This window comes from Crinia signifera, chromosome 3, assembly GCF_055691185.1.
Source record: "Crinia signifera chromosome 3, ASM5569118v1, whole genome shotgun sequence".
Taxonomy (NCBI): Eukaryota; Metazoa; Chordata; class Amphibia; order Anura; family Myobatrachidae; genus Crinia; species Crinia signifera.
The window spans coordinates 195571510-195593289 of NC_139219.1; the positions used below are offsets into that span (position 1 = coordinate 195571510).

The following is a 21780-nucleotide window of genomic DNA, read 5'->3' on the forward strand; positions in this document are numbered from 1 at the left end:
TACCGTTTTTTAGCTGCAGTGGGAAAGGGGCATAAGTCTGACAGCAACACATACCCATAGAACCTTAATGGGGTTGCCACTGTTAATGGAAATTTAGTGACTGCATCAGATCTCTCAGATTATCTACAGCAATCCCTCCTTTGTAATGGAGGTGACAATAAATATTTGTGCTTACCCAAGTGTAACCAAACCTAGGTGTGGGAACCACACATAGTTGTAAGTCGCACATATTTCAGGATAAATGGGCCTTAAAGTGTGTACTTGCAAATATTCAAAAACATAAATCTACATCTGGCTAAGTTATATCATTTGTGGGTGCCTAGTGTAAGTGTAGATATGTGATTATAGCAAACTCAGGCACTAGTGAGCTTCTTATGATTGGGTACGAATAATCTGTTAATACTGGTTAGTGATATTGTCCTTGCTCAGGCATGGTTTATGCTTTTGTGGGCATGTTTAAGCAATTCACTTTGCACATGCAAGACCCGCTTTTCTGCTGTATTAAGAGCTAATTTACTAAGATGTTCTATTGAAGATGGGATGTTGCCCATAGCAACCAATCAGATTTTTCTTCTTATTTATTTAGTACCTTCTAGAAGATTTATCCCTCAGACTCAGAGACATTGGGTGAAATTTCCAAAGATGGGAATTCTACTTCACATGGGATGTTGCTATGGATAACCAATCAGATCCTGTCTATTATCTTCTAGAGAGTGCTAAATAAATAAGAAGTAGGTTCTGATTGGTTGCCCATAGCAACATCCTATGTGAAGTAGAATTCCCTTGTTACTAATTTCCCCCATTTTTTTGCAGTTTAATTCATGGTTAATAGCATTTGTTGCACATAACACACATTAATTAAGTGGTTTACAACATGGGTATACAGTATGTAAGAAGTAAGTGCCTGCTATGTGTCTATATAGGAAACCAGACATATGTGCTGCTAATGCTGCCCAGAAGTCATCATGGGGTATATATTCTGTTGTGCAGGTTTACAAAAGGGGCAATGTTGCCCATAGTAACCAATCAGATTATAGCTGTTCATTTCTAGTAGGTGCTAGATAAATGACAAGTAGAATCTGACTGATTGCTCTTGACAACATCTCTATTTTTGTAAACTAGCACTTTAGGAAATCAAAGGCTGAGCAACAAACCCAAACCTGTTTCTGAGACATAACGTTATCACCATTAACAACAACAAGGCGCCAATTAATTTCAGCTGCTAATGTGCTCTTCAGATGGTGAATTTTAATTACATTATGCACCTAAATGTTTGACCATGTTTTTCGCCAGAAAGCCTTTTGTTGGGACCGTATGGCTAATATGAGGTGCAGTCTTATGGCCGTCTACGTTCTCTGGTGTGGTGGTACAATTAGAATGAAACAGGGAACATTACACATGTGAGAGGTCTTGTTACTGTTCTTACTGAAAAAAAAAACCTGACAGCTATATCTATCTCTAGCATCAGAAAGGTGGTAGGTATGTCCAGCTGCCGCTGAGAGAGTGACATTCAGCACACAAATGGCTTTCCAACTTAGAAACATTGTGGCACCATGGCTAGGATACACCAGAAGACTGTGCTGATTAATTTGATATGTAGCACTTGTATATATGTGTGTGTGACTGAGGGCCTGATTCAGTTTTCTTCCCTGTTGAGAGGAAGCTTGTAGATTCCGATTATAGGGAATCTGTGGCTGAGCAAAGCACAATCTGTGCATGTGCAGTTCACGCCTTATGATGATGACTGTAGTTCCCCTCTCCCAGGCAGCTGCATTTATTTATTTATTAACAGTTTCTTATACAGTGCAGCATATTCCGTTGCACTTTACAAAGGAGACAGTGATACAACAAACAGGGTATTGACAGACAGTCAAAATGTAGGAGGGCCCTGCTCGCAAGCTTACAATCTATAGGGAAATAGGCATTGATACATAAGGATAGATACTGTATTCTTTATTGCATAGATTCCACCAGGGGGAAGGGAGAGGGCAGAGGACGAGGGTGGATGGAGGGCTACATTGGATCCAAGGATTACTTCCTAGGCTCACAGCCCCTGCTTCCATTGGCCAGCTGCAGACTTACTCAGCCTGCAGTCTGCAATGACCAATGTGACTGATTTTTGCCATGTTGGTTCTCAGCTTGTGACATCGATTACAGTCCTAGGATTACAGTTACATGAAGGAGACGTCTGAGATGTCTCCTGCATGTCTTTCTTAGAAATCGGATGGACATTCAGTGCTGCTTGCATGTGGCATTAAACTTCTATCCACACTTCTGAATCGGACACTGAGTCTCTGAATCTGTATTCTAAATGCTACAATGCAGCGGACACTGCTTCTTAACATGCCAAAATACATTGTGCTATTTATACAGACTCAGTTGCACACAGATTTCCAAGTGTTGCTGAACAAGAAAGCATAAATAATATATTGCCCAACAATGAAACATCTGTCAGCTGGCAGTGGGGAGTCATACTGTAGGTGAAGGTACAACAACTGTAGATGTAGAACAACTGTAGATGACAGTAGTATTTTTATCAATATTTAAGATATTAACAATTTTATGTATTACAGTATTATGTGACATCAGAGAATAGATTTCAATAAAAAGATAGGTGTTAACAATTGACCAATAACATTTAAAAATTGCAAGCAAGAGCCCAAACTTAAATTCTGGCTTTCATGTATATTATAACTTTTACATTTATATTTTAAAGGTTAAAGAAGTTACTGGAACAAGAGAAATCTTATCAGGTCCGAAAAGATAAAGAATACAACAAGCGACTCAATAAAGTACGAGACGAACTAGTAAAGCTCAAATCATTTGCACTGATGCTTGTGGATGAGAGACAAATGCATATTGAACAGCTTGGACAACAAACTCAAAAGATACAAGATCTTACTCAAGAACTTCAAAAAGCAGAGTCCAAACTGAAAGCAGTTTGTGCTAAAGCCAACGAAGACAGCCAAAAAGTTGGTAAATTGGAATTGGACCTAGAGCATAAAATTTCCAAGTATTCTCAAGAACATGAAGAAATGACTGCAAAATTGGCCACTCAAGAGTCCAATAACCGCCATCTCCGTCTAAAGCTGGTTGGTCTCAATCGCAAAATTGAAGAATTAGAGGAAGCAAATCAGAACCTTCAAAAAACTGATGAAGAGTTAAAAGACTTGAGAGAAAAAATAGCAAAAGGAGAATGTGGAAATTCAAGTTTAATGGCAGAAGTAGAAAATTTAAGAAAGCGAGTTTTAGAAATGGAAGGGAAAGATGAGGAGATAACAAAGACAGAATCGCAATGTAAAGAACTTAAAAAGAAACTCCATGAAGAAGAACACCACAGCAAGGAGCTAAAACTGGAGGTGGAAAAATTGCAGAAAAGAATGTCTGAATTAGAAAAATTAGAAGAGGCATTTATGAAGAGTAAATCAGAGTGCACTCAGCTGTATGTAAAACTAGATAAAGAAAAAGTCCAAACAAGGGAGTTGATGAAGGAAGTTGAAGTGGTGAAGGGTCGAATTAAAGAACTTGAATCGGTTGAAGGAAGACTAGAAAAAGCAGAACACAGTTTAAAAGATGACTTAACTAAGTTAAAGTCTTTCACTGTTTTGCTTGTTGATGAAAGGAAAATCATTATGGAAAAGATAAAACTAGAGGAAGGAAAGGTTGATGAACTCAACAAGGACTTAAAATTTGAACAAGGAAAAGTTATGGAGGTAACAGAAAAACTTATAGATGAAAGTAAAAAACTTTTAAAACTAAAGTCAGAAATGGAAGAAAAAGTGTATAACATGACTAAAGAACGAGACGAGTCAATTAGCAAACTAAGAACTGAAGAAGAGAAAAATTGTGAACTTACTTGCAGAGTAGACTTGCTGATGAAAAGAATAGAAAACATGGATGTTTCTGAAAGAGAAGCAGCACGAAATAGAACAAAGAAAAACTTTGAGTCTAAATACCAAGAAGACAATAAGACAAAAGAGTTAATTTTAGAAATTGAAAGACTTAGAAATCGTCTTCAACAGCTTGAAGTTGTTGAGGGAGATTTAATGAAAACAGAGGGTGAGTATGATCAGCTAGAAAGAAAATTTAGAACTGAGCAAGACAGAGCTAATGTACTCTCTCTGCAGCTTGAAGAGTTGAAAAGTCAAATAGCAAAGAACAAAGCTATTGAAAAGGGAGAAGTTATAAGTCAAGAGGCTGAACTTCGACATAGAATCAGAGTAGAGGAATCTAGAAACAGAGACTTAAGAGCAGAAGTTCAAGCACTCAAAGAAAAAATTCATGATATGATGAACAAAGAAGATCAGCTTTCACAACTTCAAGTTGATTATTCAGTACTTCAGAAAAGGTTTATAGAAGAAGAAAATAAAAACAAAAATATGGGACAAGATGTATTGAATTTGTCAAAAGAACTGGAACTGTCAAAAAGATACAGTCGTGCTATTAGGCCAAGCATGAATGGGAGAAGAATGGTAGATGTTCCTGTGACTTCTACAGGGGTCCAGACAGATGAAATGAGTAATGAATCTGTCGAGGAGGATACCCCAGCAGTGTTTATCAGGAAGTCCTTCCAAGAAGAGAATCACATTATGAGTAATTTACGGCAAGTTGGACTTAAAAAACCTGCAGACAGATCACCTGTTCTGGAAAGGTATCCACCTGCAGCAAATGAACTAAACATAAGAAAATCTTGGATACCGTGGATGAGAAAAAGAGAAAATGGCTCTCCTAGTTCTCCAGTTATACCAGAAAGAGCAATTCGTCCAAATCCTAGCATAGGGCGCTCAGGTGAAGTATTCCTTTCACCAAAACAAGGTCAACCACTACATATAAGAGTAACACCAGATCATGAAAACAGCACAGCCACTTTGGAGATAACTAGCCCACCTTCGGAGGACTTCTTTTCAAGCACCACAGTAATACCAACCTTGGGTAATCAAAAACCACGGATTACAATTATTCCTTCTCCAGGTGTCATGAACCAGAAAGGAAAATGTGCTGATAGTTCCATGCATCCAGAAAGATCTATGTCCCCTGTCACCATAACAACTTTCTCAAGGGAAAAATCTACTGAAACTGGCAGATCCAATTTTAGTGAAAGACCTACATCTCCCATTCAGATACTCACTGTATCAACATCTGCTGCATCTCCAGAGATATCTGTGTCTCCAGATTCTCAAGAAATGACAATGGGACGTGCTGTATTTAAAGTTACTCCTGAAAAACAAACTGTGCCAACTCCAATAAGAAAATACAATACCAACGCAAACATAATTACAACAGAAGATAATAAAATTCATATTCATTTAGGTTCTCAGTTTAAAAGAAATCCGGGCAGCTCTTCAGATGGGACACCTGTTATAACGGTTAGACCTTTGAATGTTGGTACAGAAAATGTGGAGCTTGCCACTGGCACAGTACTTCGATCTCCAAAGACCAATTTGTCTGTCAGACCTGCAACAAATAAAGTGACCAGTTCTATAACCATAACTCCTGCCACAACATCTTCCACACGTGCAACCCAATCAGTGGTGAGTAAACAACTAAAATTACATAATTTATTTAGTATAATTATTAAAACAAAGATATAAAACCTAATTTAAGAAAGTGAAAAATATTAACCAATTATCTGCTTAATGGTTAGTGATCAGAACTTTGCAACTGAAATCCAATACCCAAATGCAGGACCAGCATATTTACTTCAACAGTTGCCGACTTAGCTTACATCTTTGCTTAGGTATACATTCAGCATGTAGGGAGTAACTAGCAGTAACTATTGAATCTACCGAAAGTTAAGAGCCTTTTCCTTTTATAGGGAATATCAAGTTATACAGACATACATACTTGTCTGTTTTTTCAGTAAACTCCATTACTGCAATAATAAGGCTGCTTTGTTATCGTCTTGCAAATATATATTTTTGTTTTGCTTTGACAATGATCTTTTAACACTAGTAAAAGCACCTATCAAAATGCATATATTTGTATGATTATTTTCCTTATATAATCAAAATTCTAGTCAATATGAGGTCTGTACTGCATTATCACAGCTGATAAATAGCAGCTTTCCTGTTATTATTGTATGTATACTGAAACAACCCCAAAAATTGTCTCCCTGATCATTAGTTGACTCGTAGGTCAATTTATTGTTAAGATACTGATCGGCACAAGGCGAGAAATGGCTTCTCAAGCTGTGCACAAATGGCGAGATCTTATCCAATTTGGTCAACCTTATTTATTTTGTTTTACTAAATTGGACACCGTGATGCACAGTTATAGAAATCACAAGATTGATCGCTTAAACTGCATTATGGCCCTTATTCTAGTTGAATTGTTCTTAGCCCCGCATTCCGTACGGATTGCTCACACCATCCGAATGCGGTAAGACGCCGACCAAACGGACCGCGAGTGGATTTTTCATGTGAACACCTCCTCCATCTGTGGGAACCTCCGCCATAAACCGATGGTCGCCGACCAACGAATGCTGGACCGAGTGGTCAGGCAGCACCGAGTGCTCCAGACCACTCGGGCATTTTCTCCGTGCAAAAGCAGGGATATGGGCGGGCAGCTGGCATCTGGCTATGTCATATGTCCGCCCCCCACACGTGCGTGACGGCCGGATTACCATACGTACGCCCAGCGTTTTTCATGGGAACACCCATGAAATGCGGGGCGTATGCATATGTTAATGAGCAAAATCAGCCCTTCACGCCCCTCTCCACCCCCTGCTTGGATGGTTCCGTACGATAATTTTCTGCACGGACCTCACGCCATGTTCAGACGTGTGGGGAGTTGGCACATGCGCAGATACGCCTCTGCACTTGCGCAAACACCAACCATCGGCCGTCCATCCGCATTCAATCAGAATAAGGGCCTATGTGCAGCTGTGCATCAGCCCCCAAGCTTGTAGCTTTGTGATCAGAACATATCAAAGATTACACTTAGTAACAGCAGAGGTTTCATTTCCAACTTTTCTAATTTTATAATATTTTAGATTTGCACGCAACCAGGCAGGAATGTGCAATTGGGCATGTACACTAAACAATATGTCCGATTTTTCCTTTAGGTCTGCCAATAAACTACATAGTGTACCGTACTGATTCTATCTTTTTCTAGGATGCAGACAGAATACGATTGGTTGCTATGGGTAACATCACCTCCTCTCATAGGGGTTTATTCTAGTTCATTCTTTCTGACAAAATCCTTCTTAGATGGACAAAACCATGTGCACTGCAGGGGGGCAGATGTAACATGTGCAGAGAGAATTAGATTTGAGTGAGTTTTTTTGTTTCTGTGCAGGGAAAATACTGACTGCATGATTTGACACTGCAATATAGATCTCACTTTGAAGAAAAACCCCACCCAAATCTAATTCTCTCTGCACAAGTTACATCTGCCCCACCCGCAGTGCACATGGTTTTGTCCATCTAAGAAGGATTTTGTCAGAAAGAATGAACTAGAATAACCCCCATAATTACAACATTTAGTACATTTACCCCATAGTCTAGTATATTTCTAGTTACCCATTAGTTGTACAATCACCCCTAAAAGCATATATACTGTACTGGGTTATTTATGTTCAGGCTTGGTTTCTATAAAATGTTAATATTTGAATCCACAATTTTATTTATTACCATCTGTTTGCAAAATCATTGCAAAATAAAGGTTCAGTTGTTTTTATTACATGATTTGTGCTAGATCATATAAACCGTCATTATGGGGTATTAAGTTTTGATTATGTGTTTTCTTTAACTCTTCAGACAACACAGGATGGGTCATCCCAACGCCACATCCCTACTCGCATTCCCATGTCAAAAGGTATGAAAGCAGTAAAGCCAATAATGGCAGTGCCAGGAGCAGGAAATCTGTCAAAATTTGAGCCACGTGGCGAGAGTCAGTCTATGAAAATAGAATTGAAGAAATCGCCAGCCAGCAGCTCTTCTCCTTTCGGAGGGGGGAAGGGCTGAGGCTAAATCTCAGGGGTATGTGCAGGTGTTTCTGCTACCATAAAAAGCAGTCCCCTGTTTATCAAAGTTCTTTAGATAAATACTAATTTATGACATCCTATTTCTATCCACCTCTCTGCTGCTCAAAGGACCAGCAGTCAGGTGAGTCATAGACTTTCTACATTTAGTTGTAAATACAAAAAAAATAACTTTTTTTTTTTAAATAACCATGTGTCTCAAAAATAACTAAGGGTATTTCTGTACTGTAAACCATTATTTAGGACAGTGGTTCTCAACCTCGGTCCTCAGGACCCCACCAACAGTTCACGTTTTCCAGGTCTCCACATAGAATCACAGGTGAAGTCATTAGCCCCACCTGTGGATCTTTTCATTTCTGTGAATAATGAGTGCACATGTGCACCTGCAGGGTGACCTGGAAAACGTGAACTGTTGGGGGGGGGGGGGGTCCTGGGGATCGAAGTTGAGACTCACTGATTTAGGACAATGACATTGAGGAAACCACAGTGGTTGTAGAGTAGCCTTTACCTCAGTTTTGCTGTAGGGCCCAGCAATGCTCTGTACCTAGACAATAACATTATGGTTTTAAATTGTTGCAATTACCTGAGCACAGTGGAAGCAGACATACTGTAGGCTGCGAAAATATCTTGGTATTAGCTGATTAGATAGATAACATCCTCATCGGTTCAGTACACAAGCTATCTGCCTTTGCTGTGTCTAAGTGACAGATGTATTGTAATTCTATTCACATATTTTAATGTTGTAATAATAATTCTGCTAGGATTCTTCTAACCAACCAGTATAGTTTTTACCCTTTTTACATTCAGAGTTATTTAGATCCCTTAGCAAATACAATTGGACATGCAAAGTAACTGTCTCCTAGGATGCAGGTTGGATAGACCTTTATCTTAGGCAACCCTACCTTTTTTGGCTCCACATGACAGAGACGCACACATAATATACAGAGTGCTCACCTTCCCTGCATCTTCTGCTGCATTACCATACAGAGCTGCTTCCAAGGACGCAGCAGTAGTGATATCAACTACAACTGCATCTGAAGCAGGAGCATTGTTATTAATAAAAGTCTTACTTTAAAGAAATAGTGAAAAAAATAAAATTGAATACAATTTAATATCAGCAAGTACTGTATTTAGTACCCTAATGTTTTACAGTATAGAATATTGTAGTAAATGTTGGTACGTGGTTGTGAAGCCTGTTTGATCTGCATGCCAGAAAACATGAAGTAGATTACTTTTCCAAGTGGCGTGTGTACTTATGTATGCTGCATTTAGTGACTGTGATCTGCATGTACTGTAGAAATTGTCCTGTTATTTTCTATATAAGAATATCCACCACCTGTCATCCTCTGAGGTACCTCTAAAATTGACTAAGAGGGTTAACTTTATGAAAGCACAGGTTTATAAAAATAGAGGCGTTGCCCATATCAAATTCTAACAATCGTTTTCTGGAATATACTGGATAAAAGATAGCCAGCATTTGACTGGAGGGTAAGGACAACGCCTAGACTTTTGTAAACCTGCACTTTAGTAAATATACACCTCTGTGTTATATCATATATGTCCAGTCTACTAGAATGTACAGGAGTCTCCTGCATACTCAATACAAAGTATAAAAACAGTAACAGTGCTTATAGGAATATCTCTCAGATACATTTATTATATTAATTAGATGAACTGATGGATCCTAAAAATATAATACACATTTATTAAAAACCCACAACCAATTAAGTGCAATCCACAAGGTATAAATATGTTAGTATGGTAAGCAAATTAGGCACCGGGCCTTATTTAGATAAGGACACAGACCCAATGTTTGCACAGATGAGTGATTATTTGCTTCTGAAATCCATACTCCACATGGTATGAGAACTGATGGCGCAAAACACTGGGTAATCCTGGGTGGTGACCAGGAGGTGTCATGAAGTGAGCGCAAAAAAAGGCCATGAATACAGTAAATCAGCCTATTTTCAAAGCCATTAATAGAAATTTCATTCATGATACATGTTACTATGTGTGAGACAATAGAATTGATACATTCAGCTTCCAGAATAACTGTAGGGGTAGGATGTAATAAAGTCTGATGGCAGATGTGCTGGATGCCAGATCAACGCAGACATTTACATTCATTTCCATGGAAATTGGCTGCCTCTTTAAGAAAAATTTACCTGTTCAGCCAGTATCCCATACGTCTGCCGAATTCAGTCTTATTTAAATCATACCGTGGAGCTTCATAATTTTGTTGCAAGATGGGTACATCCTGGGATACATATTCAGAAATTTGGTAAAACTATGACAATTTGTGTAACCCAAGCATGTTTACTACTAAAGTAATGGAATCGTCATGCTGTGGTAACGGAATAAGCAAGTGTGTGATAACCATGGTAAACTGTACTGATAACACACATGTGCTAATTACTAATGCAAATAGTACAACTTATACTGCATTTTCCAACTGTTTTACTAAATATTTAAGGACAAAATGTCACAATTTGGAATGTAACAACATGGCTGAATATTTAGAATACTTGTAAATAAAAGTTGATACAAACATTTATACATTGATTCAGATATAAATATATATATATCGTGCAGCAATAACCAGCACTCAGCATACAGCATCTTGTGCGGTGCGCTTCTTCCCCAGGGGGATATGCATGTACCAGTAAAATATCAGGCACTCGCAACAAACAGCAACAGTAATACAAATAAACAGATCCAACAAGGGTATATGATGCCAATGTTTCGGGTCCTTGACCCTTTGTCAAGACATGAAATAAAGAGAAAAGCGTACTTACAGATGGAGCCCTCCTCATCTAGCCCTTTAATAGGATTAAGTGAGTAATAGGATTACTCTGCTAATCCCCTACTGTATTGTTCTATGTATTGTATTGCTGCAGAGAACAATAGGATAGCCATGGCTAGCCATGGTGAGCCACGACCTATGGAACAAAGTTGAGAGGGGTTACAACTGTACATATATAGCCAAATCTTGTGACAAATCACCCACTGCAAAAAATACAGAACGCCCAGTTCATGCGCTGTCCACGGACCCCTGTGACGTCATCCTTTGACACGCCTCCAGCTCTGTCTGACCTGGCTGGCGCAGCGACGTCCCAATGACATCACAGGGGTGTGTGGATGACGCACGAACTGGGAGTTCTGTAGTTTTTGCACTGGGTGATTTGTCACAAGATATGGCTATATATGTAATTACGCTTTTCACTTTGTATCATGTCTAAATAAAGGGTCAAGGACCAGAAATGTTGGCATCATATACCCTTGTTGGGTCTCTTATTTACATTACTGTTGCTGTTTGTTGCAAGGTCCTGATATTATACTGGTACATATATATATATATATATATTTTCACACTCACCCTCATGTAGAAAGAGAAGTCTGAAGGACTTAATTTTATAAAGGAGTTCATTTTATAAAGTGTGGCGAGCACAGCGAGTCACCGAGCCTGAAGCGTGGCGAGCAGGCGTGGATCCGCGGACCCTCGCGGGGCTCCCAACGCTTCGGGCATGGTGGCACGCTGCGCTCACCACACTTTATAAAATTAACACCACACCCATGTGGACACTGGGGGTATGACGTGGATAGTGGGGATATAAACCATTGTGTATTAACACAGCTCCTGAGCAAGTTACGTAGCTTACGTAGTTTACGTAAATTACGTAGTTTACGTAAGTTACGTAGTTTACGTAAGTTACGTAGTTTACGTAAGATACGTAGTTTACGTATCCAGCCTAGTGTTGTATTGGTATTCTCAATAAACCACTACGCAAACTACGTAATGGGCGCCCTGCTAATACACGAGTACCCACTAATTTGTTCCAAGATAGTTCCTGTTTTACTATTTTCAAACCTTAAACATTTGGAACTGGTGTGTATCTTATTAGCATTTATTTATAAGCATTTATTTACATAGAGTGTCTCATTACATGTCTCAATGGGGGGGGGGGGGGGGGGATGTCTGCATCGTGTCTAAAGCTGATTTGTCCTGGCTCCTTGAACTCCCAAGAATTTTATGGCTGACAGGGCTTAAATCTAGGAGTGGGAAACGGGTCAGACGGTGCTAGTAAACCTGCTGGTTTCTAGGGGCTGCTTCAGCTGCAGTTGTACAGGTTTATAGCTGGTATATGTTTTCCCATGGAGGACACCCTCTCAGCTGGCTGTCACAGGGGAGAAAACAACTCCACCTGAGAATGCCTGTCTGACTGTAATTAGCATGGGAAGTCACTTCCACTTCTAGGCAGTCACTGAGCGAGATGTACGAAGCCTGAAAAATGATATAATGGAGAGTGATAAACCACCAACCAATCAGCTTCTACTTGTCATTTTTTTCAAATACAGCTTGTGACATGGCAGTATTGGCCATAACAGAAAAATCAATAAAATAGTGAGTTCAGTAGGAAACTACCTAAATTGTTAGCCACAAGGCCAAAAAAAGGCAAAAAATAAAAATAAAAAAACACACACATTGTTCTCCACAGGAAAAAAATATAAAAACACTGACCCTGACACCACAGGCAAAAAAAAACCACATTGCTCACTACAGGAGAAATAAAACACACTGATACAAAAAAAATGCACTGGCTCCACAGTAAAAAACAAAACAAAAAAAAAACATTGAACCTTACAGTAAAGGAAAAATAAAACACAACTAAGTTGCCCCAGCCCCCCATAAAAGACCTGCCTGACTTGTTGGTAGCATGACAGTGAATATATTCCAGTCCCTTCCTTGCCTGCTGCCAAAGGTGGCAACGGCATCAGCAGTGGTGATGCACTGTGTGATGCACTGTGTGGGCAAGAGAACATGTGTTGATTGATTAAACCAGTGGATCCCACACATGGCCCTTAAGGCATCACAACATTCCAGGTTTAATGATTTCTCTGTTTGTGCACAGATTGTATAATCAAACTGATTGAGGTACTAATTTTATTTACCTGTGCCTAATCAAGGGTATCCTTCCAACTGAGGCTGTTGGGTTGTCTTAAGGACTAAAGGCTGCTATACATCTACATCGATTGTCAGATTGGGCAGGTTGGAACAAAAACCTGGTAATGGATGAGAGTAATGGTGTGTACACACTTGTACAATCTGCATGAGATCCAGATGAGATTTTGACTATATAGTCAAAATCTCATCTGGATCTCATGCAGAAAGTCTTTACTGCATAGACTATATAGTGCAGATCTGCACTATATAGTCTAAAATGTATGCAGATAGTCTAAATTGTATACATAGTCTTAATTGTACAAGTGTGTACACACCTTAAATGACAGTTGACCATTTGCTTTTAAATGCTGGAAAACTGCCAAAAACTGTCACTCATCCATTACCAGGTTTTTGTTCCAACCAGCCCAGTGGCGTAACTAGAAATTTTGCTCCCCCCAGCCAAAAAAGTTCCTGGCGCCCCCCCCCCCCCCCCCCCTCCATATAATGGCCATTACACCCATTACACCACACACACACACAACGCAAGGCCCCTTACACTGTACACAGTTACATATCATCACACACTGTAGTGCCCATTATACATTATTGCACACCAGAATGCCCATTACACCCCACACACAACGCAAGGCCCCTTACACTGTACACAGTTACATATCATCACACACTGTAGTGCCCATTATACATTATTGCACACCAGAATGCCCATTACACCACACACACAACACAAGGCCCCTTACACTGTACACAGTTACATATCATCACACACTGTAGTGCCCATTATACATTATTGCACACCAGAATGCCCATTACATTATACCACACACCATAATGCTCTTATTATTTTACACACATAATGCCCATTACATATAATGTCCCCAGTAATGTCCCTTACTAATAATTTCCCCCAGCAGTGCCCTTTAAACATTGTGCTGCTGGGAGGGATGCAGCATCCAATGCACCCCAAGGTCCTGACACGTCTTGGTAACCCAACTCCTGTGACCCCCAGCCCCCAGCAGACTCCCTCTGCTCTGCCAGGCTGACCAAATACCTTGAGCCGAGCGGGGTGGTCTCTGTGAAGTTTACTGCGGTAGATGGAACACAGCGCACCTGCTTTCAAGCAGGGAGGGAGCCAGGATCCTGTTGGGCAGGCGGGCGGGAGCTGGCAGCCTGTCGGGCGGGCAGTAGCCGGGAGCCTGTCCAGAGGACAATCGCCGGGAGCCTGTTGGGCGGGCGGGAGCTGGCAGCCTGTCGGGCAGGCAGTAGCCGGGAGCCTGTCCGGCGGGCAGGAGCTGGGAGCCTGTTGTGCGGCCGGGCGGGAGTACCTCAGGCGATGGGTGATTGGGACACTGAGCGCAGCCCATATGGACGGCGCCACACAGCAGCAGCACAGTGATCCCCATAAGGGGCAATCGCCGCCGCCGCCTTCGCCTTCCCCTGTCAGTAGCAGGATCCGGGCGCACAGGCTGGGGGCATAACACCCATAGCAAGCAGACCCCGCCGGTACTCACTAGCGGTGCGCGGGTGCGCGGTGACGTCACCCGTGCACCCACGCACCAGCCGCGATGCATCCTGGGAAGGCTGCAGAAATATATTTGTGAATGACACTGCGCTGGGCAGGAGCCGGCGCCTACGCAGCCCTCGCTCCCCCAAGCAGTGGCGGGGGCTGCCTTACGCAAGATACGCCACTGAACCAGCCCAATCTGACAATCGATCTGTAGATGTATGGCCACCTTTAGTTTGGAAACCACGGGATTATTCTGTGTTTTAACTGCATTCCTCTCCTGTTGAATAGAGTTGGTCCGTGTTAATGCTGAGTCCAGTCAACCCAAGCAGTAGATTGACCTAAAACGAGGCATGTTCCATTTTTATTGTCCCAGCATGTTTTGAGGAGAAATCGTAAAGATTGAAAAAGCCATTTAAATTGCCTTTACCATGTATTAAGTATCGCTGACCGTAAAATTGGTATATCAAACAGCAACAATAAGAATAATAAACATAATAAAAATGTAAAGCACATCTACTCAGATGTACAGGAAATGGAGTTTATATTTAACTGGATTTTCTAAGACTATTAAACTTTTTATTTATCTTTCTAGAGAGCATTGTTATCCATCAGCTACGCATGAACACTAGATGACGTACGAGAGGGAACCGGAATTAAAGCACTTCTACTGAACACAGTTTTATGGATATTTTCTGGAATGCAAATTCAGAGACTACATTTTTAGGACGTTTTATGCTACTGACACATCAAAGAAAATATCATTATTTTTTTTAAATATTGCAAGTGTTTGAAAAAAAATATTTCCAATCTGCAGGATTCTATTTTGTGCAAATTCTGTTAATTTTTGGAAAACGTATCTCTACAAAATTTTTAACTTATTTTATACTTTTCAGAAGTTTGTTCAAGTGGCTTTACCTCCAATATTGTATTTTTTTTATTAAACCTGCATAACTTTCAAGCTTACCTCCCAAACAGAATGGTATGGACTAAAATTATTATTTGAAGATGTACCTGTGCAGGTTAAAGCAATACATTTAATGGAGCAAAAACAAAGAAAAATATTATGCTGTGTGTGAATGGATACAAATAAAATATTTTGGTGTTTGCATGGGAATGTGATATTCAGCTATTTAATGAGAAGGGTGAATACAGACTTTATGTATTAGTATTGTTTATGTCGGTGCTTCTCAGATCCAGTCCCGGGACACAGAAACAGAAGTAAAAATATCAGAACCACTTGATAATCTTTTATAAGATGTCCTAGTAGTGGCGTAACTATAGAGGGTGCAGGGGGTGCGCTTGCTATGGGGCCCGAGGGCTTGGGGGGGCCCCATAACAAGTGCACCTCTTTTTCCCTCTATAGCAGGCCTGGCCCACCTGTGGCTCTCCAGATGTTGTCAAACTACAAATCCCATCATGCCTTGCCACAGTTTTGCTATAAGGGAGTGTTAAAACTGTGGCAAGGCATGCTGGGATTTGTTGTTTCACAACATCTGGAGAGCCACAGGTTGGCCTGTCCTGCTCTATAGTTACACCACTGGCACACAAGTAGAAGCAGCGCACCTCTACTGCTCCCTCTCTAGCGGGCAGCGCAAAAGCACAGCAGCAGCCGCTCCCCGACAGACTTCCCACCTGCCTCTCCTCCTCCCACCACCGCTGCCAGCAGCTCCAGGCTGGGACTGGAGGAGGCAGTAACGGGATGCTAAATTTCCGTCTCCTCCTTCTCTTCCCAGACCAGCAGGTGGCGCGAATGCAGACAACGTAGCCGCTCTCCGCTGGATGCAATGGGCAGCTGTCTGCCTCTTCTACCACCCCTGCTGACATCAACAGGAAGCTGCCTCTCCTTCTCCCCAGCGGGCAAGCAGGGAGAGCAGCTGCTCCCTGCCGGCCATAACGGACAGCTGCCCCTGCCTCTCGTTCCACCCCCGCCGACAGCAGCTCAGAGGGACTCCGTCAATCCTCCTCCTCCTCAGCCGGCAGCAGCGACAGCACATCCCCTAGCCAGCATCAACGGGGCCCACCAGTAAGATGTCATAGGTTGGTGCACAGAGAAGTAGCTACCTTAAGTCACTGCCTGGGGGAAGGTGATAGTAGTAGTGGTCTCAAGTGACATGCTGCAGGTGTGGGGTGATGTGGGGTGGGATGTACAGGATATATGTATGGAACTAATGTATAGATGAAAGCAGCAGTGTATTTATGTTTGTATTTGATAGGCAGTGTATATGTATGTATGAATATCTTTACATTTAATATACTTATCCTGCCCAACACTAACCCTCCCTGCACGCCGCCTAAGCCTCTCCCACATAGCCTGACTTAACCACCCATGCTGATGCCTAACCCTAACCACCTCGCACCTAACCCCCTCCACCTCGCAGCCTGAATGCCAGCATCCTGACCACCAGGATGCTGATTTCATCCCATGTGTATATGTATGAATGTATATATGCATTGTGGACCAGCATTTAAAGTCGTTGGGGGGGCCCCTTAAAAATGTTGCTATGGGGCCCACAAAGTTCTAGTTACGCCCCTGTGTCCTAGTCAGTAATGTGTTCCATCAAGGAGATATGGAAAACATGCAATTTAATGGCCTAGTTCTGAGTTGGATGCTGTGTCTGAATGTTCAACGTACAGTAGATGTTAAGATGCAACCATTATTCACACCATTGAACCATTGAAACTGACACACTTGGTACACTTATAACATGCCCAGAAGATGGATCTCTCAGTGCAACTGCTTAGCCACATCGCTGTCACCACCCAGGAACGCCAAACGCATCTATAAGACATTTTTTAGACAGTACGTCCCAATTGCAACCGTGACTGTACACAAGTACAGTACTCTAGACACAATTTAAGTTGGGTACACACTGGCCGCTATATTTGGCGTTCAATATAAATAGGCAATATTTAGTGGGTTCATCAGTAGTTGTGTACCAGTCAGTGGCGTAACTATATAAATTTTGCTCCATCCTGCCAAAATAGCTTATGGCGCCCCTCCCACCAGGGGGGGGGGAGCAAATTTTTTACAGGGGCCCCTTCCAACTCAGGTATCCAGTGTCTTTATGCCTCGTGCCATACAAGAGGTATGGTGTTGCCTAATAGTTTAACACTGGCCCAGCAGGATGGGAGTCACCAGGACTGTGTGGGTCACACTGTGCTTCCACCCAACACAGAGTAGGACTCTCTCATTTATATTTCCTTCTTTCAGTACTTGTGTAGTTTCACGGCGCCATCATGGCGCCGTGCGTCTGAGTCCCCTTGCAGGGCTCGCTATGCTCGCCCACGCTGCGGGCGCGGTGGCTCGCTACGCTCACCACGCTATTTAAAATCAACTCCATGCCAACATGGATAGTGGGGGTATGAACTATCCATGTTGGCATGGAGTTAATTTACTTTTTTTAACATAGTTCGTGCCGAGCGTAGAATCCGGAAGTAGCACTGCGCCGTGAAACTACACAAGTACCCTTCTTTCTCCTCTCACTCATACACTCTGGTCTCTCTCATATTCTTTCACATATCTCTCCTTTTTCTGTCTCTCTCATTCTCTTCAACACCTTTACTATCTCCTTTTATTTCTGCCACATACACACCTATATGTCTTTTATTTTATTCTGCTGCTCATAGATATATACATACATACACACACCACCTCTCACATACATACATACATAGATCACCTCTACCATGAATACATACCAAGCTGCTTGCATGCATAGACACTCCATCTCTAACATACATACATACATACATACATACACCATTGCTGAATTATATATAAACACACACACTGCCTCTCACATACATACACACCAGCTACATATAAGGTATACACACATACACTGCCTCCTTCATACATATATCTATACATACACTGCCTCACATACATAAATACATACATACACTGCATTAAAAACATACATGCATGCATACACTGCCTTACATACATACATACATACATACATACATACATACATAAATGCATGCATGCAGTGTCTCTTTCATATATATATATTCATATATATATATATATATATATATACATCTATCCACTGTCTATATATAAATATCTTCTCCCCTCCCCCGCCACCTTTAGCGGGTTGTGACTACAGGACTAGCCAGGGAAAAGGCACCTTACCGCAGATGTGCCCGCTGATCCTGCATTTGGTTTACTGCTGCCAGCTCCGTTCCCACCCATGATCCTGCTCCCCGAACTGACCCTGCTGCTTCCGGTGAGAATTGCGCTGCCAGCTCTATAGCACTTGCTGCTCCGCGCGCCCGCCCTCCCATTGGACAGCCTCCCTCCCATTGGACAGCCGCCCGCCCGCCCTCCCATTGGACAGCCACCCGCCCGCCCATTGGACAGCCAACCGCCCGCTCCCTCTCACCACACTATATACAGCAGCATTTGTATATATTGTCATTTATTTGTGAATGACACTTCTGCAGCCTTGTCACTCAGTGCACCGGGTGGGAGCCGGCGCCCACACAGCCCCCGCTCCTCCAAGCAGTGGCGGGGGCTGCCTTACACAAGCTACGCCACTGGTACCAGTTATGTCTTTGAACTATGTCCTTTACAGACATATCGCTTTGACTGTGCAGTACAGCTGATGGCCGATATATCAAAGCATCGTGCTTTGTGTTCAGGTGGTCAGCTGACCATTGTACACTTGCTGCAGAGGTTGTCAGTGACTGACATCACAACTGGGAAGCCATGTAAATTATTTTCCAGTTGTAATGTCTGGCACTTAAAAATCAGGCCGAACAGTGTATATGCAGATAGGATGGTGGATCCTTATTGCATCTAGAAGACTGTATCTGAGAGGCAGCAGTGAGAGTGTAGAATACAAAGTAGAGCAGATGCTTGGTTTAATTCGATTTATTAGACTAGAACATTGATTTTCAAACACGATCCTCAGGACACCAGACAGTTCGCATTTTCCAGGTCACCTGACAGGTGGAACTAATTATTTCACTTGATTCTGTAGGAGACCTGCACAACATGTACTGTGTGGGGTCCTGAGGACCAACTTTGAGAACCTGTGGACTATACAAAGCAAACCTAATATTGGATTGATATATTTTATTAATATTACAGCATCCTGTGGGTCTTTGGGACACACGGACGGTGAATATATTACAGGTCTTCGCAAAATCAAAAGTGGACTAATTAATGGATCTTCTAAATCAGGCATGTCCAAACTATGGCCCTCCAGCTGTTGTGAAACTATAAGCCCCATCACGCCTTGCCACAGTTTTGCTATTAGGGAATGTTAAAACTATGGCAAGTCATGCTGGGATGTGTAGTTTCACAACAGCTGGAGGGCCGCAGGTTGGACATGCCTGTTCTAAATGATAAATACATCTGTGCTCCAACAAGGGAATATGGAAAAAATGCACTGTTAATGTGTCCTCTATTTTATAAGGACTCGATTTGAGAAGTACTGGTCTAAAGCAGAGGTTCTCAAACGTGGTCCTCTGGGCACGCCAATGATCCTGGTTTTAGGTATAGCCATGGCTCAGCACAGATGGTTATACCAAATTGCATGGAAACTTTAAACCTAGAATATTGGGGTGCCTTGAGGACTGCATTAGAGAACCTCTGGTCAGGAGAAAAGAACAGATACATAGGGGAAAAGTTACTAAGATGGGAGTTTTGTTTCACATGGGATGTTGCTATGGGCAACCAATCAGATACTGGGAGAAGTTTACTAAGCAAAATACGGTAGGAACTGGCGTATTCATATTCAGTTATATTGAAATACGGGCATGTATTCGTCATTTTTAATTTACTAATGTGGAAGTACATCAGTATTTTGCTTTTTTTCGGCCGATCATACCATTCATATTCGTATTACTGTAGGTATATGAATAAATACGCCATCAAAAGAATACGCCTTGTATTTTACATAACTCCAATGTTATTTTGAAGTGTACTGTACTAATAATTTGTATTGGGAAATACAAAATTTATGCATATACGACGCATAAATAAAATACAAAAAAAAGTTAAAAAAAAAAAACAAAAAAAAAATACTCCTCAAATTTGAGGAGTATTTTACATGTTGTAGATTTTCACATGAAAGTATTCACATATTAGCCCTCAGCTACTCACATGCACAAGTGTGTGCCTTATAAAAGACCATTAAACACACACTCACAAACAATGTTTGAAGTCCGCAAATACAAATGACACAGACTCAAAATAAGACACCCTTATAAAGCTACTACACAGACAAGATTTACACAACAACAAAAATCCACTCAGAAAATCTTAACTACAAGCAGCAAAACCCCAAACAAACTTCACCTACTCACCGCACTCTCCTCTCTGCATAGCTAAACCCTCAAGGAGCTTGGATGTAGGGGGCTTATACTGTATATGGCTGAGAGAACACTCCCAAGCAAAGAAAGCATACATTTCCCTCTCCGTAGAACTGGCTAAAATATGTATGGTACGCAAATAAGAATACGCATGGAACAATACGAATCTGTACGCCATTGGAAAATACAAATTTCATAAGAACAACAGCTTTGTAAATGTGATAAATAAATAGGCATACGTATTACAAATACACACTGATGCCAGTCGTAGACAGGCGTAGCCAGAATACAGATACCAATGGAACCTAGTCATATTCTTTGTAAATTTCCCCACTATCTATTATCTTCTAGAAGGTGCTAAAAGATTCTGATTGGTTGGCCATGCCATGTGATATAGAACTTCCATTTCGGTACATTTTCCCCATACACTGGACTGAAAAAAAAATTCGCTTTAAAACATCAATTATTTTTTGATGGGTTGTAGTCTGACAACAGATATTTAGGGTAGCATTGGTTTCCCTGGAGTGTTTGTCTAGCATATGAATACAAGATCACATTGACCCTATTTATTATTGATTGATTTGAAGTGTTTGTAGATAGTTGGCTATATTTTATGCTAACTTGTGCTCAAAATGATGGCACTACATGCATCACCCTGCGGATGTAAGAAAATATGTGTTTGCGAAAAACTAAAGAGACCTTTACAATTCAGTATGTCTTCCAGAAGTAACCAACACTAAAAGGCTGGCTTATAGTAGGGCATAAATATAGGCTAGCTTATAGTAGGGCATAAAAGATACCTTGGCTTACAATCCAACAATGGTATGCACATCTGCATATACTATTTGTGCGCTGTGTTTGCATCTGTCTTGTGTAAGCGTAAAAATGTAGTTTTGAAAAGCGACATTTTTAAACGTGGACACCAAAGTAAAGGGGCAACTACAAGACTATAGGTAGAGGGTTATCATTCAGGTGTGGCTGGATTTGCTATCACTGCTGCTTCCTTGG

At 41.4% G+C, this 21780-nt stretch overlaps 1 protein-coding gene and 1 long non-coding RNA gene across 5 annotated transcripts in view; one reads left to right on the top strand and one right to left on the bottom strand.

Annotated features, from left to right (window-relative positions):
- Positions 1-15562, top strand: part of FILIP1 (filamin A interacting protein 1) — a 132980-nt gene extending 117418 nt beyond the window's left edge. For 3 of the 4 annotated variants that reach the window (XM_083177185.1, XM_083177186.1, XM_083177188.1), the window contains 3 exons: positions 2717-5531; positions 7758-7979; positions 15041-15562. In XM_083177185.1, the coding sequence (XP_083033311.1) occupies positions 2717-5531; positions 7758-7964 (3022 nt within the window). In that variant the 3' untranslated portion in view covers positions 7965-7979; positions 15041-15562. The remainder of the gene's footprint in view (positions 1-2716; positions 5532-7757; positions 7980-15040) is intronic. The other variant, XM_083177187.1, reaches the window with a different exon arrangement.
- Positions 1-21780, bottom strand: part of LOC146064095 (uncharacterized) — a 157713-nt gene that overhangs the window by 49689 nt on the left and 86244 nt on the right. The gene's annotated exons all lie outside the window — the stretch shown is intronic.